Below are 25604 nucleotides of genomic sequence, written 5' to 3' on the forward strand. Positions count from 1 at the left end.
CTGCCGCACAGGGGAAGGTGAAAGTGATTCCAAGTTTTTTGCCTCATTATGAGGGTAAAAAGGAGTCAAGGTCATCTATCTCACCATGAGGGTGAAAAGGAGTCAAGGTCCTCTGCTTGTGAAAGAAATACGGTCCTCTGCCACGCTGGGTTGGTGGAAATATTTGGTAAGGGCTTCTTCGCCTAGTTGTGGTGGCTAAATAAGAGTCAGTAAAGAGTTTAGTGCAATACCTAAAACGGGAGGTTCTGGGGAGTGGAATAGGTCAGGTTGATCAAAGCACTATAAATCTCTAGTGTGTTTGTTCTTGGTCTTAATTTTCTACACTTTATTTTTTGTATTTATTTTTATGTTAATTATGTGGTCGAAAATCTCTTTATTTTCTGTTATTGTAAAATTACTTTGCTTCTGCATTGAGAGATATAATTATCTATTTTTTAGATGTTAAAAAAGCTTTTAAAAAGGGGATTCTTCTTTGTGTTTAAAGAAAATTTTTAAATCATCAATTCACCCCCTTCTTAGTTAGCCCTAGGACTAGTTCTTTAGGGTTTAACAACCCTCATAAACTTTTATGGATCTCCATACAGCTAGATCACAGCCATCCACTTTAACAACCCTCACAATTATGAACCATGCCATGTTGGTTAAGTGATCCAAATCAGCTGACCACAATCATTCTAGCTTGCCCGCTCGCTTGCCACCACATGTAAAGGGCTCATGTAAAGGGCTCACCCTGTTAGCTCCTCCGACTAATCGTTTATATAAAACCATTAAAATAACTCCAAAAAACACCTCAAACTTAAATTTTTTTAAAAATTCATATTTTCAACAAAATCATGAAAAAAATGCTCCCTCGATTTAGATTTTCAAGCTCTTTATTTTAAAAATAAATTTAAGGTAAAATGTTCACTATTTATGGAGCAATTGAAGTATATGTACTCATTGAATTTTGATGTTTATTCAATGAATATTCCTTACATTGATATATCTTTTGGAATGGTTATTTTGGGGTGTTACACACCTCCTGTAATTTTCTTGACCTTAATTGATCAATCCATTAGTTTCAATGGAATTTTCAAGTGTATGGGTTAAAATTCAACTCAAATAATTGAAAATTCAATATAAATTGGATATTAATCCAATCATTATACTTTAGAACTCTTTAAGTTTAGTAAAGTGAGTCTGTTCATTGAGTAAGAACAAGCAAATTTTGAGAGTAATTAACCTCTAATTATTTATGAATCTTTATAATTTGTTTTCAAAATGTGCATGTTTATGTTTCCTATTTTGTATGAGGGTTTGGTTGAGGGCATGCCATATATCCTATAACTCACTTTATTCAGTCTAATTAGATGTTTTTTTATACTTGAATTATCAAATTGATAGGTTATATAATGATCTACAAATTTGAAAATTTGTTTTAACTTTTTTGTGGAACATTAGATCACTAATTTGATGTGGAATGGTTGTATGTATACAAACAAGGGTTAGATAAATCGATTATCAAACCTATATGAACATAGTGACACCTCGGGAAAATAACTAAGGTTTGTGTCTAGTTAACATTAAAAAAATAAATCTTAGAGATTCTTACACAAATCCGATAGGGATGAAACCTTAAATATAATGAACTTAGTGATATTATACACCATAAGATTTAATTTGACCTTGATTTGACATTAGTTGACTTTCAAATAAGATTAATCAAAATAAACCCTTCATTAAGGGTCAAACTTCCTTAATTCATAACAAGTCAAATAAAAATCACAAAAAATATCAAACCACATTCAATCAACTCTATATCAATCCTACAAGCATTGAAAATTAAAATACAAAACCAATTTTCATTAAAATTTAATTAATAATTAATTAATCCAAATTAATTATTCATTAAATAAATTTATTAAAAATAAAATATAAATCAAATTAATTTCAAACATTTAAAGATTAGTATATTGGTTATTCTTAACCTATGATATCAATTTTATAATTTTTGGAATTGATTTGATATCAAAATCAAATTACCTCTCTTATGTTAATAATTAAATCGTTAAAAAAATTCTTTAAATTCTTAATTTCAAACATAATTAAATAAATATAATAAATATAAATTAAAAATACATAAATAATTAAATAAAATTAAATAAATGTTAGAGATTAATTATTTGAATTTAAATAAATTTTTAAATATTATTTAATTATAATTAATAAAATTAATTTAAATTCAATAATTTATTAAAAATTTCAAAGAATTCAATATAAATAAAAAAATTCAACAAAAATATAAAACTTACCAACAAAATTAATTTGATAATATATTTGATTAAATTTTATTTTTAATTAAATAAATTTGATAATTAATCTTAATTAAATAATAAGGTCTTTATGCTTCGTGAATGACTCCATGTGGAGGGCATTTTAGCATTTGATTTCAAGTCCCTTAATACATTTTAAATAACAAAAACACCCATTTGTGTTGTGCACAACTCCTTTTAGGAAGGCAATAATACCTTAGATTAGAGGCTCTTCAACTCATTAATAAATCATTTATATCATGCTTGACTCTATATTAGAGGGCATGTGTATTTTATTGAAGGATCCCTTTTCTATCCCTTAATAAATCATTCATAACTCTCCAAATGATTTATGCGGTCATCTATCTTATATGAGAGATGATTGCATTTCATTTCAAAGCCTTAGAATTGTACATTAGTAACCCTTACACTTGCGGTTATTAATTTACAAGTTCTTTGCAATTAAATAATCAAATTTAAAACATAAATAATAAAACCCAAATACACACAAGTTAAAATTTAATTAAATTCCCTTTTGCTTTAATGAATAAATACTTTAAATTGATGCAACTTAAACATCAAGCTCCTATAGGATATATCAAAATCACACGGCCTCTTTCACACAATTAGATGATTGCTAGGGCAACCGACTCTAGCCTAGGCTAGGATGGTTGTGTGTTTTGCTTGCCCGGTGTTTTGCTTAGAGAGATTTTTGTGTTTGTCTATTTATTTTCAGCACCCTGGATGTCATGCATTTTATATTTTTGTTGGTGAACTTAGACTCTTTAAAAATTGCATTAGAAGAATTAAATGATTACACAACTGATCAACACATATTGTCTTATATGATAACATTTTTATACATGTCCAAGTGTATGTAAATGTACTTTGTATATAGATTGAGTTGTATAACATCCTGAGTTGTAAAAGAACCAAAGACACATGCTTATACTTACAAGTGGGGCTCCAAAAGTTGATGTCCTCTCATTTGGAGGATAATCTCTTTTAGAATTTCTTAGAAGACTTGGACATCAAAGATAATAAAGAAATATATTTGATGCTATATATATGGTAGGCTTAAAAACCCATGTATTGTGGTGGAGCCTTACCACTTTACTTTCCAACAGATGTGAGTCCGCTATATACATTTAAACTAATAAATGAATATTTTTTTTTTAATTTGCGAATAAAAGATGATCATCTAGTTAGTTTTTTTATAATAAAATTTAAGAAAAATATTATAATTAGTTTTTAAAAGCAAAATTAGTGATTAATGAGTTTGATGCAATGAAGAAATGTTGAATACAATTATATATAAACAAGGTTACTTCAACGCCTGTTGCCCGCCGATCTGACCGGCCATTCTTCTCACCGGTACACCGCGCATCAGAAATCTTGAGCTGATCTCAAACTAGGAGGCGCCTCCGCCCTCCTAACGAAGCTCTCCGAGTAAGCTCGGTTCTTGCTCAACTTCCTCAATTTCCAATATCTGGTCATCGTCTTCCTTCTCCTTTTCACTCTTATTTAAACTTCAACAAAATCTTTTTAAGGCTTATAAAAGTGGTAGTCTAGAGAAACCCTTTCAGGAAACGTCTTGATCAAGATTACAAGTTTAAGATGAGGTAAATGATCCTATGCCTAATCAGTTATTTGGATAAAAGAGTACACATTTCAAGTTTGGTGTAAGAGATATAAAAATTATCGAAAACTGTGATATAAACAAATTGAAAAGCTGGAAAGGTTAAATTTGGCCTGAAATTTAGCAATATTGTATGATTAGTAACTCTATAGTGAGAAATGAGGATGAGAAATAATCATTCATGTTATGGTTGTATGCCAGCGGCTCCCGTCGCCCTAAATTTGGTGCCAGTTCTTTATTCCTCAACAAATGAGAAAAAGTAAGATTTGTGTTATCTTTTATTATTGTCAGTTGGGTTATATCAATCTTGTATTCTGCAGTAGATTAACAAATGCATGCAAGCTCATTTAAGTTAATGAATAGTGTATCCTTACGGAGCTTGTGCTCTTGGTTTATTTGTGGTCATCTTCATTTCTTATGTAATATCGATCATCCATTCAATTGGTTTAAATATACTTTCCCCATATTGTCCATTCCTATTATTTGAGAAGCAACTTTTCTTTTCAAGCATTCCCAACAAGCAGGTAGCATGTTTCTTCGTAATTGAGGTTTTTGGATAATCTTGTGCTTTGACAGTCATTTACTCTTCACTTTATATTTTTTTTATCTCACGTTTATCTCCAGCTTTACTTTTGTAGGCCCAAATCCCGCATTAACAGTATATCAATAATGAAAGAGTGCTTTTAGTGGCCTCCCTTCTTAGTGAAGCTCTTTAGGAGCTATAAACGTTTTATTCTACTCCTACTGGTCCTCCTAATCTATAAAGTTGCTGCTAATAACCTTGTAATTATTGCCTGAAGAAATTAAACAGTGCAATTGTAGATTTTGGCTGCCAGTTTTCATATTATTGTTGCATTCTGGTTTCATTTTCTGCTTGTCTGTTCTCTTATATGAGATGAGTACCCTATATAATGTAGAGGTTCTTATCTCTTCTATGCATTTGGTCACTCTACAAAATTTTAATTACATTACCATTTGATTTATGCTTGGCATTAGTGGTGTTCTTTTCCAAGACTCCATTTGATGCCTTTATTAGTCTGCAAGTTGCCTGAGAAAGCTAGAGAGCTACCATGCACCTCCCTTCTCATTTTTGCATGATACCTTAGGTCACTACTATTATAACAGCTGCATCTTTTGTTTGCATCAAGCATTCATGAGTTTTTTCATAAATACTTGGCCTAATAGCGAACGAAGAATGAAAGTTTAAATATTTTTCCAAAATCTTAACAAGTAGCTCACGTTATCAAGCATTCGCTTCATGCCATGAAACACTAAAAGGTCAGAAAAATTGCAATTCTCATCTATGCCCAAATGTGAAAATTGTATAGGTCATGATTTAGAAACTAACCAGCTTCATAGTTGAAAGCATGAATATAAATTGGAAGTTGAATGTTTTCAAATTTTGCAAATTGAGTAGTTCCTTGTTCTGTTAGGCGGTATCTCTACTTCTGTATATGTTGAACTAGGCCAATTGGATTAATCTCAGACCAATTGGACCAAAACCTCCCCCCTCCCCCCTCCTCCTACCCAAATAAAAAGAGGAAAGAGAAGAAAATAAAATAACTAAAAAAAGAGAATAAAGAAGAAAGAATGAATGCAAGAATGTGCTCTAAGCTTCTTTTCCTATTCCTAATTTTGAATGCAGCGTGCTGACTGAAGAACTAGTGAGAATGGGATACACAAAGACTCAGTTGCTGGCTTACCTCAAGGTTTTGATTCTTTTATCTCATCCTACACATTCTAGGAATTTGTTATGCTAAGTATTTTTCTATTCTTACTTTCTTATTGCTCTATGAATTCTCTCTATCAGGGATAACAAGTATTTTTCTCAAGGTTCTTTTTAAGTTTTTTAAATTACCATTGATGATCTATTTCTTGGGAATCACTCATTGAAGAAGATTTTTGAAATCTGGACTTCATCTTTTGGTTAGTCCTTGTTGGTGATGAATTCCTACTTTTTGTGGATCCAACTCCACATTGAGCTGTTGAGAGTCATAGGGAAGTAGAACCTGTGACCTAAAAATATTAGGGGGTATTCTAATTCCTAAAAAATATTTTAGGGTTATATTATATGGAACATTTTGAGGGTAAAAGTGAAAATTATATTTTTAGGACTGCCCTAATCTTCTATTTATAGGGTGTCATTTTTGTAATTATAGCCCTATAATTATATAGTGGAATTTGAATGGCTGTGGGTGTTGGATGACCATTCTTTGAAACACACAAATCTCAGTAACTTTATGATGTTCCTGTGAACTATCTTTCGTCCTTTTGTTCCATTCTCAACATCAGGCACCCTCCATGAAAATTTGATCGAGAAACTTTTCTATCGAGGGGGAAAAAGGATGATTTCAGTGACATGGATTAGATATATGTTTCAAAATCTTCAAAAATTCCTTAAATTTTTTGAAAACTTATCCACATCATTGTGCATGAATATTATATAGTATTTCAATAATAGAGTTTAAATTGCCTAATAAAATAAATATTTATTTGATTGACCAAATCTTTTAATGTTTATTTTGAACATCAACCAGTTGCATATTTGTGTGCTAGTTTCTGACCCTTGGAGAACATCACTAATGAAACTTCTAATGTGTCAAGTTACACAGTATAATACATTATCTAAAGAGTTATATGAAGGCTTTATTATTCACTTTTTTGCATCAAGAGAAAAGATCCTGTTTGAGTGGCTTAAATTATGTTACATCTATCAACACTTGTGATTATTCCAAGTTTTATTAGCTTAAAAGATGCGCTTTGCTAAAAAATTTCCTCACCTGTCATAACTCCCCTTACACCACTATGTTTGTTGTAATGGTTTTACCTTTCCATAATAGATGTTAGATGATTTGTGAAAGCAGGATATTTCCAACAACAGCTATCAGTGGATTTTTATCTCATGTGGTGACGGAGTTGGTATATATTCTTGTGATTAAGTTAATATGGTAGAGAGGTTGATATTAAGTATGGTGGGCTTCGAAGTGGAGAGTTGAGGTGAGTATTTTATTTAGCTTAAGGGGACGGAGGAGAACCAAACCGAAGTGATTTGGGGCTTGGAGGACTTTGAGAAGCTTACTTTCCAAAGGTGATCAATAGGTTCTTTGGGGGAATGGGTTTTTGATGATTTGAAGTTGCTGATTTTGTATTGATGCTAAGAGGAGTTTATGTAGGGAATATGATTGGTGTATGTATTCTATGGTTAGTTTAGGATGTACGACAAAGGTTCGTCAGTAGTTTCAAGTTGTAGTATGGAAACTTTTGTGTTTGGTGTTGAATAAAGGAAGAGTGGTTTGATGGAGATAGATTTTGTAGAACTTGCTTAAGTGGGAAAGAACAGAAGATGAAAGTGTAGGAAATTAGACAGAAGCTCTAGAACACTTGATGAAGATAATAGAATGCACATGAAAGTAATAAAACACACGAATTAAAAGTATAATAATAAAGAAAAAACCTCTCTCCAGAGAGGGTGGTTCCAAGTCACCAAACTAATCAAGCCATCAAATTTCTCCCAAAGAAAAGAATGACTTCTCAAAGTTTGATTTTAATTTTTCAAAAGCATTCTTACGATACAACATTCTTCATAATTAAAAGCCTTATAAAAGAGGTGAAGATACAATAATACATGAATTTCAAGGGATGGTCAAACACTTCACTAATACTCCTTGGAACTTGGTTAAGGCTTCATTACTTCGCTTGAAAACTCAAGGGCTGTTTGATCAATTGATTGCTGTTCTTTGTATGTAGAATATCACATTGAATATAAGGTTGACATTTGATGAAATGACGAGGTGACATGGCATAATTGACTTCAAGTACCAACTTGCATGTAACTTAGCATTTTTCTTAAATTATATCATAACAAATTTCAAATAAGTGCAAAAAATTCAAAAAAAAAAAAAAAAAAAAAAAAAAAAAAAAAACTTCTATAATACCTTAAATACTATGATGCACCAACATGGACACGACACGACACGGACACGGGATACGACATTATTTAAAAATATAGGACACGGGTGGGGCGTGGACACGACATAATAATTTTTAATATAATATATAGAAATTAAGGTGACATTATATTAAAAATGACAAGTAATAATAAATCAATTTCATGATAACTTGTTTAGCTTATAGCATAAAAATATTTAGTACAAAATGTCTAGTACAACCACAAAAATATAAGCAAAAATTCATTTAGTAGAACATGAAGGTCTAACTACTCAATAGAGGGGAATGATAGAATTAGATTAAGAGGTTGGTCTTTGGCCTTCAATATCATCATCATTGAATATCATTGTTTCAAACTCTAGTTCATCTAGAAAAAGATTTACAACTTCTAATAATCCCATATCATCAAAGCACTCGAACCCATTTCCAGCAACATCCCACATCTTGTTATCACCTGTCATATAAAGTGAGATTTTTCTTGATATAAGACAAAAATTTGTATGCACATAAACTAAATCTTCAGCTCGTTGTGGAGTTATTTTATTCATCTTCATTGATTGAATAAATGAATATGTGCTCCAATTTCTCACAGAAAAGGAAGAGGATGATACTTAACCAAAAAGTTTTATTGTTATTGTCTGAAGAAGCGGTGCTGAAGCTCCATGAATCAACCACCACATTTTTGGATCCATCCTCCATCTATCAACCAAAGATTCTTGATCACCAAAATTCTCTAAATAACCAAAGAACTTTGCAAGTTATATATTAATTTTTAATTTTTCTTCTCACCTCATTTAGGAAATATCTTTTCAAGCATATCTTTCTCATATTTAAAACTTCTAAATCTTTTTATGGTGAGACACGCTGAGGGTCTTCTTGAAGCTATTCTTTATTTGAATGCCTTCAAATAATACAAAACATATAAATTATATGTTCATTTATCAAGAAATTTAAATGTGACTTTCCTGCAAGGTTGTTGTTACATGCAAAAATAAATGCATTTTTATAATAAGAATTTCTTAGAAGGTTGAAAGGAAGTCCCGCTGAAAAAAACATCCTTGCTATTTCACCATCCAATTCCTCTCACTGCTGCAAGTTAAAATCATTCTCTAGAGGACTACTGAAAACTCCTTTTCTTTTCCTTATTTCATATCCTTCACTTCTAAATGATAAAGAATGATCAACTCTCACAGATGAGGAAGAAGTGTGGGATGAGCCATGAGTAGATGACAAATGTATCTCTTTAGGGAGTGTCTTTTTTATCCTAGATTCAGCTTCATTAACTTGTCTGTTCTATTCAATCAACTGCAACGTAGTAATCTTAGGATACATTTTAATTTCATGGCCCGAAATCTTAAGTAGATGTGCTTTCACCTTAGAATAAAATCCTTTGTAGGCGCCACCACAATAATTGCATTTGAATGACACATTCCCTCCAAAATTTTTTCCTAACTTTATGACATGAATCCATAATGACTTATCAGTTTCTACAGACGACTCTTTTGAACCTTTACCATCGACTCCTGCTAGCAGCAGAGCTCATTTTGCTTTAAAATACACTACTGTAATGGAAGAAAAAAGTCTTAACAAATTAGTTGACATATTTTAAAACATTATGTCATAGATTATATGACAGGTATGACAAAGCAGATATGTGTATTTAAAATATTATGTCGTAGATTAAATGACACTAACTCACTGGTGAAATATATTATATGACACTAACAAATTAGAGCTTGACCTATATTCCTCCTAAATCATAATAGATATTCTCTATTTGAACTACTATCCTTCAACATAGAAATTATAATTTTATTTATATCTTGATTATTCATTGTTTTTATCTAGATAAGATTATAACAAACCAATCATACATAGGAATACATCAAAAGCAAACAAAACATACATTGATTATTAGTAGTTTTTATCTAGATAAGATTGTAACAAACCAATCATACATAGGAATACATCAAAAGCAAACAAAACATATTTGGTAATCATGTATCAAAATAAATCAAACAAAAAATAAAAAAATAATGAACTAATAAAAAAATTATGCCAAGGACAGGGAATATAAGATGAATGGAACTCAGAATAACATGCATCGTTAAAGGAACTAAATACATGCAGTGTTCTACAGTCATTTTAGGAAATCTTATAGCTAACTGGTATAACTCAAGCAACAGATCGACATGGATCTCATCCAATAGATGTCACAATAGTAAGTTTAAAAATAATAATAATAATAATAAAATAAAAACAATTAATATTTCAATTAATCTAGACATTTTCAACAATAAAGAGAAGAAATGGCAAAATCCACTTATAAGTCTTGGCTCTCTTGCGCGCAGAAGGTGCTCTGTTTGGCATCGATTGCGAACTTTGCCTCAGCTGACCGTAGAAATCACGCAGGAACGAAGGAATGGGAAAGACGAGCTCGGCTTGGCCTCGGCTTGAGCAGAAATGACGAAGGAATGGGAGGCGAAGGCAGCGAGCTCCGTTTGGCGTCGGCTGCGAGCTCGCCCGGTCCTCCCTAGATGATTTCTTTCATGGATCGGAAAATTAGGGCTTCTCGTTCGTGTCAAAGGCTAAATAGAACGAATCAGACGATTTTATTATTTAATAACCGGACACGCGTGTCCGGTTTTAATTTTAATTTTCTTAATTACTGCACTCCAATGCCGTGTCGGACGCGTGTCTGTGTCCGACACTGCATACCCTCTTTAAGCGGATTGTCGGTGCATCATAGCTTAAATATGATTTTTCATTGTTTGTGATATAATTATAGGCTAATGTTACACCTGTCCTGCTTCCAAGGCTTTTTGCTTTAGTGATGGATTTGTTTGGCTCTAATGCTTTTGCTTTGGTAGTGGAACTAATATGTATTTCTTTTGTTAAGCAGCTCTAGTAAGGACTAATATTTTTTTATGCATCCAATTTGCTATTATTTTAGGGATTGTGAGATTTTAGTTGAATCCTAATGCTAGGATTTGGTAGTCTTCTTGTGGCTTTTATCTCATATGATGCTATATTATTGGTATGTGGTAGATTTTAGCAGCTTATCATATAGAACTTGTGAACTTTGAGGATAACTCTGAGGCTAAAACTTTTAATCTTTTTGAGGAAGTTTTAGGTGAAATTTTTAATACAAATAAGGTTTTTTTGACTTGTATAAAATATTCTATTTTCGTTTTGAATAAGTTTAAGTTGAATGTCGTATTCTTTCTACCTCATACAATCAAATTCTTAATCAAGTTAAAGAGTTGAAATTTTTTTGGGAGAGGTTATTTCTTTGTACAAGTACGAGGCTTTATTTTATGGCGTTGATGTTTTACTTTTTTTTTTTTAAATTTATTTGCTCTAAATCTTGTTATTACTTCTTAGATTGAATGCATGATTCATTTTATTTATGTTTGATAAAATTTGAGTCCTACGTGTGCATGATTTCTAACAAATTATATTATTTTGTTGTTTTTTTTTTAATTTAAAAGCATTGTTTCTAGTAGAAAACTATTGAATTATCGTCTGCATTGATTCTCATCATATTTTGAGATTGAATGTGTAATCGTGTAGTATTCTAGATTGGATAAATACTTTAGAAGAATTCCTTGAAAGATATACTATGTTGAATTCTCAGGAAGTTGGATTTGTTAAAACAAAATTACTTGGACTTGCTCAATTATTTTGGCAAAGTGTTATTTCTGAAGCAAAATTAACATGGGTTGTTATGAAACATAAACTTAAAGAACAAGATTTGTCATTTAGTGATTATAAGGGCTACTTGTATGATCAATTCAAGAATTCAAGAACTTTAAATAAAATGACTATAGCTGATTGGATGTTTTACTATGTTTGAAGTTATTGTTTCCAAAAAATTATTTGTAAGTAGATTACTAGGCTATCATAGTTTGCTTCATTAAAGATCTTATGCAAACAATTAAATATGAATTAAATTACAATTCTCCAAAAGCATTATTTGACCTTTTATACAAGAGTTTAGAGTTTAAGAAATGTTAACGACTTACAATCATTCTTATGTTATGGCTACAACATCTATGATATTATCTCCAAAGGAAACAAAATATTAAAATATCATATAAAGCTAATCACATACCAGCACAAATATCTTGCATTGCTGAACTCAATCCTATTAAAGAAACTCTACCTTATGAATATTCTTTAAATGATTGATTAGATGCAAAAGAAGATTTATTACCATAATATATTTACACATTGACGTTTGTTAAAACTTAATTAACATTAGAACATGCTCCTGAACTTGAATCTAAAATAAAGAAAGAACTAAAATTTGAATTTGAGAGTGAATTGGATTATGAGATCATTTTTAAAACTAAATCTCAATTAGAGTCTGAATCTATCCCTAATAGTAAATTTTAAAACTTATACCAATTGAGGTTTTGAATTAAGCAATCTGATAATGCAACTCCTAACAAATTGCCTAAAAAAATTATCCTATGACAACTAATCAAATTAATATTTATTTTATTTTTGGTCCTTAGTTTTTTATTTATAAATTTTGAAAATGAAACTTATAGGGACTGTAAAGTTGCAATTCATGATAATTGCCTTCAAGGAAACATGAAATTTAAATTTGCATCTACATGGTTGAAGCTAAAATTGCATTATTTATCATGACTTATTACTGAGCCATTTGGATAAGTTGTCTTTAATGAGGTTGTTTAAATAATAAAAAAAAGGAAGGAAAATATTAAGTTTCAATTTTAGGTTTTTCTTATCATTTTCCTCATTTAGGAATTTGTTATAATATATTAATTAGAAAATATACAAGTATTTAGCTTTTTCCTTGAATGCATCCGTTCCTATTGCATCATCCAATATTGCAATGAATGATTTGCATGGACGCATTGTAGTAAACTTATTGTGAACCATGATAATTAAATTTTTTTTTTATGATACAAATTAGAAACATGTAAAGTTCAAATTACGTGATAAGAAAAATGATTTGTTTGAATCCTGAAAGATTCTCTGTCTGAATCTTTAAGGAATTAATTGCTAGAAAAAATTATGCCATATAAAGCCATATAACAAAGTGAGATGAATGCTTGAACGTTAGACATCCTTTTTTTTTAATTTATTTAATTTAGATTTATATCATGAATCAATAATTATTGCCTTAGATTATTCTATAGTTTCATCTTCTCATTCATTTTTCACAATCAACAGTCTACATATTGCGCCGTCTATCATATTAAGCTTGATCTTAAAGTTATTGGAAATGAAATCCTATTTGCTACTAATGGTTAATATGGAAGGCATATTATTCAACTTTGTGATGTACTGGTGGCTAAACCGGTGGGCCCCAGTAGGGTGGGCGGTAGCCAAGAAGAGAGAGGGGCTCAAAGGGAAAAGATTCCACCTTTAATTACTTACCATAGAAGATCAAAATTAGGAGGGAATTAGGAATGTTTATTTAGGGAAAGTTGGTTGATTTGATTGGGAGGGAATTATGAAAGTTTTCTAAATTATGTTTAATTATTTAGGAAAGTTCTTTAAATCTTGTTTAATTGTTTATGAACCTAAATTATGTTTAAATGTTTAGGAATGTTTCTTAATTAATTTGAGATGCTTCATAATTAAAAAGGACAAATTTGAGGGTTGATTTGGGAGCAGATTAATTAAGAAATATTTTCTAATTGAAGAAGATAGATTTTGGAGCTGATTTGAGAGGAAAATAATTAAGTAAATATGACAGATTTGAGTATAATTTGAAAGGAAATTATGGGATGACTGTTTTGATATTTTACTGTTTATTGTTGCTTTAAATAATTGATTTACCCTAGGGTTAGGAGATGTTTTTGTGTGTAGAATTTTGTGAGTGTTTGCCCTCCACAGTTTTTTATGAGGGATTCTAGCAGTGTCCAAAGTTTGGGGAGAGAAGATCTTTTCGAAAAAAAGTCATTGTATCTTGTTTGTTCATTTTTCTTGTCTTATCAATAAAAATATGTTGGTTTGCTGAATTTTATCATTTGTTCGCTGATTTTTGGTGCTCAAGTTTTATCAAATTGGTACCATAGTACTTTTTTGGGACCTATGACAGCAAAGAAGGTGGATGTGTTGGAAGGCAAAGTGGAAGAAATCAAATCCGGGTTGGTTGAGAAGTTCTCAACCATCAAAGTAAGGCTTTCTTCCTTGAAAGGAAGATTTTCTAAACTAGAGGACATGATGAAGAAAGCATTGGAGCTTCAAACTCAGCCGACAACATTAGAAGCAAGGGAACCATTGATTGGATAAGGAAGTGGGGGAAACCCTAATATAACTACAATCAGGGAGGATGGGGAGGTGGAAATTTTGGGGGAAGAAGAGGAGATGCCACCTTTGGAGCCACTTCCAAGGAGGGGAAAGGGTGAAGGAGTGGAATTTTTTATTGAGCTGTAGAGTTTGTAAGGAGAAGAAGATGGGAAGAAGATAAAAGCACCATAAATGATTCAACAACTCCTACAACATTATTGAGAGGTGTTCCAACCAATTCATGGGTTACCTCCTCTGTGGGAACACGAGCATACTATCATTTTGAAGGAATGAGTCTTAGATATCAGTGTTCGTCCATACCATTCTCCCAAACTCCAGAAGGATGAGATAGAGAGATTGAACAGGGAGATGTTGGTGGCAAGGATCATTCGACTTAGTGGCTGTTCATTTTTCAGTCCAATGCTACTAGTCTAGTGCTTCAATAGTAGTTTTATTCGTTCTACCTTGAGGACAAGGTGAAACTTTGGGAGGGGAGTATTGATGGACTGGTTGATTTCATTGGGAGGGAATTAGGAAGTTTTCAAATCAAGAGGGAGTTCTTTAGGTAGGTTCTTAATCAAAGAAGAATTGTTTAGGAAAGTTTTAATTACAATGGGAGTAAATTATTTAGGACAAAAGATTTGATTTTAATTTAAATATAAGAGGGAGATATTTAGGGAAAGGGAGGAGGAATCAATATGGAATTGTTTAGGAAAATTTTAATTACAATTTGGAGGGAATTATTTAGGGCAAGAGATCTGATTTGAATTTAAATATGAGAGTGAATTATTTAGGGAAAGGGGGTTGATTTGGGAGAGAATTGTAATGTTATTAGGGTTCTTTGGGCTCTAGTCGACGGTTAGGGAGTTGGGAGAGCCGGATCCTCTTCTCCAATTGAGGATCCATTGTATCTTGTTGTTCCTTCCATCTATCATCAATTAAAAAGAGTTTTCTTTGATTTTTCTTCTGTGGATTGAGTTTGGGAGTGCTGAAATTAAAATTTCAGCCAAGGGTTGTTTGATTTTCACAAGCACTTCTTATCAAATTGGTATCTGAGCACTTTTTTTGCTGATTTTGTTGGAATTACTTTTGGTTAGGTTGAATGGGCTCTAGCGGATGGCTAGGGATTTGGGAGAGCCGGATCTTCCTCTCCAATTGAAGATCCAACTGTATCTTGTGTTTTTCTTCTTAGGTCGTTAAAAAAAAGAGTTATTGTGTGTTCTTCTTCTTGAATTTCTTGTGTCATTCTCTGATGTTGCTAAAATTACATCCACTTCCTATCACTTTGATGCAAACTTACTTCTAATGATTTATAGATATTTCTATATGTCCAAATACATATTAATTAAATAATTCACCGTATCCAATTTTTTCAAGTTGGATAAACTGATTGCCATACTCCAGGATCTATATTGGAAGAATTACATCTATTTTTCATTTTAATCATTTAACTAGAGCTTACCAATAAACAACGAAAAAAAAAAACATGATTACATTTTTGTCTTGTTCGGAGCCTTATATCATAGGATCTTTACCCTTTCCTGAAAATATGTAAAACCACGTAATGAGCACATAGCCCACCCAATAACGAAAATCTTACAATTGAAATGAGTGTAAGATAAAAGAGAACAATATGCTATAAATCATATAAAGAAATATATGCATCAATGCCTATACTGTTTATCCGCATCAATTTATCCTTTTATAGTTCATCACATCTTAATCCATTATATCATCAATCATATTAACAATTAATATCACTAATGCGAGTAACAATATTAGTATTATGATCAATAACGTTAAATAGTTAATGATAATGAACACTATTAGTATCAGTCACAATATCAGTACAGTGTTTATTGCAGTGTCAATATCAGTATTCAGATATTCAATAAGTGTATCTTAAGAGTGTCTTGCTCATGCACTTGTGACTCATAATCAGTCGCCCCTTATAACTCCTAATCAATGCACTCCTTATAACTTCACTTGAGTCGCATGAATTAGTCGTCCTGACTCCTTATGACTCCCAATCAATCTCCAGCTCTTTATAACTCTCAATCAGTGAATCACGTTGGTTCATAGGGTATTACGTGGAGTTATCATATCATGTATTTGATATCATTCAGTACTTCATTTAAAATGCAATAAAATAATATCAAATCATTCAGAATAATCAAATATATAACATATCCAAATTTGCACGTTGAAAGCTTATAAAATCAGGAGATAATGCATTTTTGGCAGACTTAGGAGAGATAAAATCCATAAAAATCAAAATCATTGAAAACAAAAGTAAGAGATTAGTGACTTATAATGAATAGAACAAAATCTGTAACATAAATGACTGACAAATATAATCCAAAGACATTTTCTCTCTCCTATATTTTCTTCCTCTCTTTCAATTTCTTCGTGGCCAAGCATCTAGTGTGTGAATTTTGAAGGATTGTAGGATCTTAGTGGGAGCTTCATGCAAGTGTTTGGTAGTCTTCTTGTGGATTGTATTAGGTATACTATGACGTGTCTAGTATGCAAGGGGATTCTTCTGGCTTATCATGCAGAACTTACAGACTTTGAGACTAACTTTGAGGTTGATCCTTCTTGATTTTTCATAGTTATAAAGTTATAGCATTATTTTTAGTAAAAAAGCTATTGAGTTATCAACTGCATTGATTCTCGTCACGTTTTTTATTTTCATCTTCTTGTTACATCTTTTATTTTCTTTGAAGGCAACAAGTCATTGTGAAAATTAGGAATTTGAGACTTGCAAGATTTTGTGTGTACATTGCATGATTTAGCACATCTCATTTTAAATAGCTTTAGGAGCTCTAAACCTTGAGACATCCTACATCATTAGTCCTATAATTTACATTAAAAAAATTTTTTTTGTCCTTTTGAAGGAACTACTTAAGTGATCCTCCTTAAGTTATTAAACAAGCTAATAGTTTTTTCTATTCAAAAGACTTGAATATGAATGAGATTCACACTGCCATCACTATATGCTGAATAGTTGTACATGCCCTGTATCGAGCAACTTGTGATGGTGACCTAGGGAATATTTAGGAGTAATGCTTCGTGTTGCTACAATATAGGTCTTTGAACTATACAATGTTGATACAAATGTGTCCCTTTGGAATTGAATTAAGATTAATTTTAATACAATTATAATATTTTTTTATTACAATTATAATATGATGGATTATTTTAGATCGATTTTGAATAGTCAAGGAATTAAATTGGAGTAGTGTGATACTTTGGAAGTAAATTGGCCACACACAAATAGTTTGGGGACTATTTTGGGATTTTATATATATACACATATTATTCTTATATCCAAAGTTGATTTGTGTATGAGGCCAATCTCTTTCATTTGGGCCAAATGAGTTGTGAACACAAGAAGCAAGAAAGTCCCCTTGTAGATTTTTTAAAATTATTTCTCATTTTGGAGATCCATTTTTGGTTCATAGCATAACCGTTTTGATGAACTTTGTCAGCATACGCTGCAAATATGTTTTTCCAAGTAATGTTTTCTTTGAATGTCCTATAATGTTTACTCGTTGTGTTGTATTTTTGCATGTACAGAAACTACAAATTGACTTTGCCACCTATGAGCATCCTGTTGTATTGACAGTTGAAGCACAGGTCAGTATAACCAAAACTGATGCATTCTATATTATGCCGAGGGCTCAGACTTAATGCTTACATTAATAACTATTTTTTTAAGGCTAAATATGTTGGATACTTGAGAGGTAGTCTCAGCAAGAACTTGCTGTTAAAGGTAAATAGGTCTCAGAAATTATCTTCTATGTTAAAATCTTATCAATTATATCCTACTCCTTAGCTTCTGTATTCCTTTGCATGAATTTGAGCTGCTTATTTTATAGGACAAGAAACACAGATACTATGTAATCTCAGCTTTGGCAGGAACTAATGTTGATCTAAAAGGTTTGTTTTTTATTTATTTATTTTTTAAACGCTTTGTGCTGATATATAGAGGGCATATGAATTAATTATTATTTTGATTTTTGGATATGCCGTTATCCCCTTATTTGAGCAGTTATGTCCCAGCGCCTTGGCCTAGGGAAAGGAGGCTTAAGAATGGCTCCTGAAGAAGCTTTGCAGGAAATACTTCAGGTTCATGTTTAAGTCCATTTTGGCTTTAGCTTGATACTCTCTATTGAACTGTTATTTATATGTCATAATTACTTGGAATGGTATAATTTGATAAGCTGCTTGAAACGGAAAGGAATGATAAAAATTTTTCCGAACCTATATGTTGCATGGAGTGGAATAAGTTTAGAGCAAACAATGGTGGATTAAATATTTTTTATCCCCTTTCCCTAGCACTCAGTTGGGTCTTATTTCTTTTCGATAGAAGAAATGGAAAATTCTGCTTGCCTTTTTAGTTTTTTTCTATAATCTCTTACATACATAATATTAGGAACCTAATATAATACTCAACTGTTCTAAGATTTTGTTCTAATCTACTTTGTAGTTAACTTGATCAACTGTGAGAGTTTGGAATCCATTTGATAGAAAGTTTTAAGAATGGATATCCTTTGAATGACTTGTTAATTGTTATTCTTGTGGCCTTCTATTTTCAGCCTTTTTTTCATTTACCGTCAACTTTGTACTCATTTCATAACAGAAATTTTCAAAGTTAGGAAATGATTTTTTGAAAGGAAAAAAATTTGAGAATTAAAAAAAAAAAGAAATGGTATGAAATCAAAGGTCCATTATTTTGCCAATAGTTGGTTTAGTTATATGAGTTTAAGGGGACATAGTTGGAAAATGATGAGCAAACTGATAGACCAGTCCCTCCTAGACTGATCACTGTTGGGCCAATCCACCTTGGACCGGCCATTGTGTATTCCAGGAGGAAGCCTAATCCACCTCAGCAACCCCTCCCTTGGGGTGTGGCTTAGGGATTAATGCAAAGGGAGGAGGGTGCGGGTAGGAGGGAAAATTGTAAATTGGGAGGATTGTTTTGGGTATTTTGCTGGAAATTGTATGCTTTAAGTAGTTTTATTAAACCTAGTGTTGGATTATGTTGTTTAAACCTATGGTTGGATTATGTTGTGTTGGCTGAAGTGAGATTGTTCTTAGGTTGAGTGGGCTAGCGGACAGCTTGGGGTTTGGGAGAGTCGGATCTTTCTCTCCAATTGAAGATCCATTGTATATTGTTTGTTTTTTTCATATATCATTAATTAAAAAGGTTCTCTCTTGTTATTCCTCATAGTTCTTCTTGTTGTTTGCTTTTTGGAATTGCTGAAATTAAAATTCAGCCATGGGTTTATTTGTTTCTACAAGCAATTCCTCTCAAATTGGTATCAAAGTATAGATCCAGGTACTTGTGGCGGGAAGAAAGGTAAAAGTATTGGATAGAGGGATCGAATAATTGAAATCCGATTTTATAGAAAAGATTTCATATTTCGAAAATCAAGTGTCATCCATCCATGAGAAGATTGATGGGAAGTTTGCCATCATGGAAGAAATGATGAGGAAGATAATTGAGGCCCAAACCAAAACGGTATTGTCGGAGGCGAAGGGAGCCACCAATGGTCAAGGGAGTGGGTAAAAGGGAATGCCTCCCCTAGAGCGAGCATATTCCTAGGGAGGAGACAGGTAGTGGGTATGGGCGAAGGGGTTTTGATTTTGAAAGAAGAGGGGCTGATTATGAGCGAAGGAATGTTGATTCTGAAAAAGAGAGGGTGATTTTGAGCGAAGTAGTGTCGATTGTGAAAGGAGAATGACTGATTATGAGAAAAGGGGTGTTGAATTTTAAAGGAGAAAGGAAGATTTTGAAGAAGGGTTTGGGTACGAGCGTGGAAGAGATGATCGGGACACTTGGGGAGGACCATCCACTTGGGGAATCAGGGAATGAGAGGTTATGGAGGAATTAGGGGGAACATAGGAGATTGGAGGGTGAGGAAATTGAAGATGCCTATTTTTGAGGGAGATGATGCACATGGGTGGATTTATAAGGTGGAGAAGTATTTTGCCGTCAATGGGTTAATGAAGGAGGAGAGGCTGACGGTAACTGACCTATGTTTGGAGGAAAAGGCATTGACATGGTACCAGTGGAGAGACATGAGGCGGCCCATATGGAGTTGGAGGGAGTTCAGACTGCTTGTTGGAATGTTTTCGAACCAACAGGGGAGAGGGATTTTATGAGCAGTTCTTCGCTTTAATGCAGGAAGTATCAGTAGTTGAATATCGTGAGAGGTTTGAGTACCTTGCTACCTGACTGGACCGACTTTCTAAGACTGTACTAGAGGAAAACTTCATGAAAGGGCTCAAATTAGAGATCCGAGTGATAGTTAGAGCGATGATGCCTCGTGATTTGGTAGTGGCTATGGAGTTAGCCCAGTTCGTGGAGGATCAAAATCACTTGGAGAGGGGGCTATATATAGCAGTTCATAAGACTCGTACAAGATGATCACCACCTTTTTAGCGCCCAAGGGGTTGACTATGTGTATCCTTCGAGAGACCCCAAAGGAGAAGCTTGTTGGAGCGGGAATCGAGGAAAATTTCAGGAAGCTCGCTGAGCAGGAGCTACAAGAGAAGAGGACGAAGGGACTGTTTCAAATGTGATGAGAGGTATACACTGGGGCATAGATGTAAAGATTGAACTCTTCAAATTTTCATCGTCTGTAATGACAAAGAAGCTGAGGGAGGTAGGAGTGAGGCATTAGTAGAGGAGGAAAAACTACATTTAGACATGACAGAAGTTTCCTTGAACTCAGTGATTGGATTCACTACAAATCACACCATGAAAGAGGAGAAATAACTGACAAGAAGGTGGTGGTGTTGATAAACAGTAGGGCTACACATAATTTTATCTCCAACCAGATCGTAAATCAATTGGAGGTGAAATTGGTGGACATGGGATGCTATGGAGTGATAATGTGCACAAGGAAGGTGGAGACAAGTAGCGGGTGATTCTGACCATACAGGAGGTCCAGGTGAGGGAGGACTTCCTTCCATTTGAGTTAAGGAGCACTGATGTCATCATGGGGATGAAATGACTACAGACTTTGGGGGATATCAAGATTAATTGGGGAGCACTAATGATGGAGCTTGTGGTGCAGGGAAGAAGGGTGGTGATCAGGGGAGATGCAGGGTTATCTAAGGCTATGGTTGTCCCAAAATCATGATGAGGACTATACAGGAGGTGTGAGGAGGATTTCTGATAGTGCTACAGAGCTTAGAGGGGAGAGACATCACTTTTTCAGTACAACCGCTAATATAGCAGTTCAATGAGGTCTTTCAGCCACCTCAAGGATTTCCACAATTGAGGTAGAAGGAGCACGCCATCACTCTAAGGGAGGGTGTTTCACTAATAAGTGTCAAGCCTTATCGCTACCCTCAGATCCAGAAGTATGAGATTGAGAAGCTGATTCAGGAGATGTTGGAGGCAGGGGTCATCAAGCCAAGCGTTAGTCCTTTTTTCTAGCCCAATCTTTACTTATTAAGAAGAAGGATGTGAGCTATAGATTCTTTATGGACTATCAAGCCCTAAATAAGGAGATTGTGTTAGACAAGTTTTCTATTCTAGTAATAGATTAGTTCTGGATGAGCTTTGTGGAGCGGTGGTATTTACTAAGATGGATTTGAAGTCTGGGTACCATCAAATCAGGATGAGAGAGGTGAATGCCCTGAAAATGGCATTTTGGAAACATGAGGGACACTACAAGTACTTGGTGATGTCGTTTGGCCTCACCAAGCCCTTGCTAGATTCCAATCCCTCATGAACAAGATGTTTCGACAATACCTCAAGACATTTGTACTGGTTTTCTTTGATGACATGTTGGTGTACAGCAGGTTCGGTGAGGAGCATTTGAAAATCTTGAGGTGGTATTAGAGGTGTTACATGATCATCAACTAAGGGTCAATCTGAAGAAGTGTTGTTTTGTACAGCCCAGTGTAGAGTACTTGGGGCACGTGGTATCTTAAGAGATGATGGCCACTAATCAAGCCAAGATTGAGGTAATGCTGAAATGGCCGCTACCTAGGAATTTGAGGGGTTTCTTATGGTTTATTGGGTACTACAAGAGTTTTGTGAGGTGATACAACACCATAACATGGCCACTGACAGAGCAACTGAAGAATGTTAGCTTCTTCTGAGGAGAGATAGCTGCCCAAAGCTGCAAATTTTTTAGTTTTTACTTAAAGAGCATGTTACGACTCGGTCCGGTGAGCTCGCATAGACGAGACGGGAACGAATGTCAGACTTAAAAGTTAAAACAATATATTTTCAATAACATTAAAATATGAAACATGTGAATCTAAAATAATTCAATAAATAATCAGTGCCTCTAAAAACAACTTTCAATTATCAAAACTTTTCGTATAATAAGTCAAAGATATACAAAGGTGGATAAAATGTTTTTACATATCAACATCCACCAACAAAATCACATCAAACTAAAATATAAGAAACTTTTCCTTCGGTCCTCTACGATTGTATGTAAACTAGGGTCGCTCAGCCATCACCTAACAACAGGGTCTCCTGAAAAGTATCTCAAAACTAGAGAATGAGTTAAAGCTCAGCAAGTAACAATTACATCTACTAAACTCATATGCAATATAGAGAAATCAATATGCATGCTAAAATAGACTTATTTTTATCTAAAGAACATTTATGAAATGAATGTTTTTAAAGGATATAAACTTCTAAACTTCCTTACTTTGCTTTGCACTATATATATCATGTATATGTAAACATCCGTACCGGAGTACTCATATTGTACTGATCAAGTATAATTTCATATTTTACCATTCATCATTATTTTGCCCCGAAGAACCGTATTGTGCAAGTGCACCGTATTGGTACTCTGCCTCAACATGCACAAACTTGCATATCATTTTGATATCATAACAGAAGATGATTTAACATATCAACCATACATATGTTCGATCAACTAAATGAATTTGATTAAGTATGAAAATGAACTTTTGTACATATGAAGAGTTTTTTATTTAAATATGCAATGTTATATATGAAGAAAAGCTAAGGCCATAAGTTGCTTAATGGAAACTAAAGCCATATGTAACACAATACCATTAACATCTTAAAACACTTAAGACCATATGCAATTAAGACAATTAAGCTTTAAAAAAAAACAATGCAACATAAACATCCATATGCAACTCAAGACAAATAACATCTTAAGGATTAATGCAACATAATTACAATTATGACCATATGCAAGACAAAACAATTAACCTCTTAAAAGAATAAATGCAACATAAACATACATAAAAGAGAAAAAATATGAAACTTAGAATGTAATTTGTCACTTACCCTAAGTACTTTGCAAACCTCCTTCAACCAACCTCTTCTTAGGTTTAAAACCTAAGGAAAATAAATGCTTAAATTAATATACATGAAATTCTCCTTCCAATATTCTTATTTAATAATTTCCTTCTATATCTTCCCTTCCAAATTACTCTATCTAAGTAATTAATGAAATTTTAACATACAATTTCGGTTTTAATTAAAATCCCAAATTTTAGGTACCTAAATTTTACATATTTTATTCCAATTACATTTTAAAACATTTTTCCTAACCTATATTATAATTAAACCTAATTATTTTTTGGATTAATAAATTTTAAAAATTAGGAAAATAATTTTTTTTTTATGAAAGTCTTATTTTCTGATAATTAGAGTCTTCACAAGACTCATAGGAACAACATTTGTTAACAACTTATCACAAAATCTTAAAATTAGGAAAAATACTAATTTTTAAAACTAAAAAAAAATAGAGAAAAATCAAATTTCTTCATTACAAAGCATTTTTAAACCTTTACTAACAATATTCTTAAGAGAAAATTACATTTTCATAAAACCCTAATTTGGAAACATAAGATTTTCTTGAGCAAAATTACATTTTAAATGGTTAAAATCATGCTCTTATCCTTCCCTATCATTCTTATTTGAAAACCTTAAGATTTGAGCAAACCCTAAAATTTTAACCTAAGGAAATCTAAGGGAAAAAGAGATTTTCTTTGTAATAGAAGCTTACCTCCTTCTTCCTTGGCTATTTTCCTTCACTTTCTTCCTAAGAACTCGCTGGAAATCCTGCCATTGCCGTCGTTTCCCCCTTGCACCCGACGCCTTCTCCCTTTTACGCGAGTGGCCGAACGAATAAGGGATCGAATGATTTCGGTCCCTTAGGCATAGGAGGGTTTAAGGGAATGAATTAAATGCCTAATTACTCATGTACCCTTGGTCCTACTAGTTTCTTAAGGATCATGACGATAATTTGGTCATAAAGGCTAAATATTACTTAAGTTAACTTCAACGATTTTTTAATTTTAAATTCATGCGAAATTAGGTATAGATTCTTTATATCATTTCGATCGAAATTTTGTGTATAATTTAATAAAATTATTTGCATCGAATTTTGATGACTTTAAAATTTTGCCAATTTCATCATGAAGCATTAAAATGTGTGCGATGCATACGATCGATATTTTTCAGACTTTATAAAGCATCCCCTAATACTACACTTCACACAATTCAGCTTCCCAGATGACTCCTTTCAAATGGAAGGGACTAACCTCACTTGGTGCACTTTGGGTAGATTAGCATACCAGTCTCTTCAATAGAGCAGTACTTGGAGGAGAGGGATAAGGTGTTGGATGAATTAAAAAGGCATTTGTTGAGAGTTCAACAAATCATGAAGAAGCAGGCGGATGGACGCAGGAAGAACATCCAATTTGAGATAGGGGATAGGGTATGCTTGATGCTTCATCTCTATAGACAAATGACGGTAGCTAATAGGAGGAATGATAAGCTGGCCTTGAGATACTTTGGCCCTTATGAGATATTGGAGAAGATTAGAGTAGTGGCTTAACGATTGGGTTACCCACGACCGCTACCATACACTTAGTGTTCCATGTGTCAAAGTTGAGGAGAGCTATTGATGTCATGCATCCAGTTCTGAGTTACCCGTGACACTGACAGATGATTTGGATGTGGTGTTGTAAAAAAGGTACGACTGGGAGAGGAAGGAATCAAGGAAGTACTGATAAATGGAAGAACTTATTCGACTACGTCGCCACATGGGAGTCATATGAGTGGGTGAAGTAGTGTTTTTTTTCTTTCCACCTTGAGGACAAGGTGGGTCTTTTGGGATGCGCCGGGGGGGGGGGGGGGGGGAGTATTTATAGATTGGTCCCTCTTAGACCGGTCACTGTTGGGCCAGTCCACCCTGGACAGACCATGTTGTATTCCAAGAAAAGCCTGGTTTGCCTTAGCAACCGTCTGCCCCACCTTGGGGTGGGGCCCAGGGATTAATGCAAAGGGTGGAGGGGGCAAGTAGGAGGGAAATTCAAATTGGGAGGGCTGTTTTGGGTAATTTGCTGGAATCGTATGCTTTAAGTAGTTTTGTTAAACCTAGGGTTGGATTATGTTGTGTTGGCTGAATTGAGATTGTTCTTAGGTTGAG

General features: G+C 33.3%; 1 protein-coding gene across 5 annotated transcripts in view; it reads left to right on the top strand.

Moving 5' to 3' along the window:
- The first annotated feature begins 3607 nt into the window (after positions 1-3607).
- The window catches only part of LOC110098183 (prolyl-tRNA synthetase associated domain-containing protein 1), a 45256-nt gene continuing 23259 nt past the window's right edge, over positions 3608-25604 (top strand). For 2 of the 5 annotated variants that reach the window (XM_020824916.2, XM_020824917.2), the window contains exons 1-7: positions 3623-3740; positions 3842-3913; positions 5576-5639; positions 17728-17787; positions 17870-17923; positions 18030-18090; positions 18203-18279. In XM_020824916.2, the coding sequence (XP_020680575.1) occupies positions 3909-3913; positions 5576-5639; positions 17728-17787; positions 17870-17923; positions 18030-18090; positions 18203-18279 (321 nt within the window). In that variant the 5' untranslated portion in view covers positions 3623-3740; positions 3842-3908. Of the gene's footprint in view, positions 3741-3841; positions 3914-4131; positions 4190-5575; positions 5640-17727; positions 17788-17869; positions 17924-18029; positions 18091-18202; positions 18280-25604 lie in introns of all 5 variants that reach the window. The other 3 variants (XM_028692300.1, XM_028692301.1, XM_020824918.2) reach the window with 3 other exon arrangements.

The sequence above is a fragment of the Dendrobium catenatum genome, unplaced genomic scaffold (genome assembly GCF_001605985.2).
Source record: "Dendrobium catenatum unplaced genomic scaffold, ASM160598v2 original_scaffold_165730, whole genome shotgun sequence".
NCBI lineage: Eukaryota > Viridiplantae > Streptophyta > Magnoliopsida > Asparagales > Orchidaceae > Dendrobium > Dendrobium catenatum.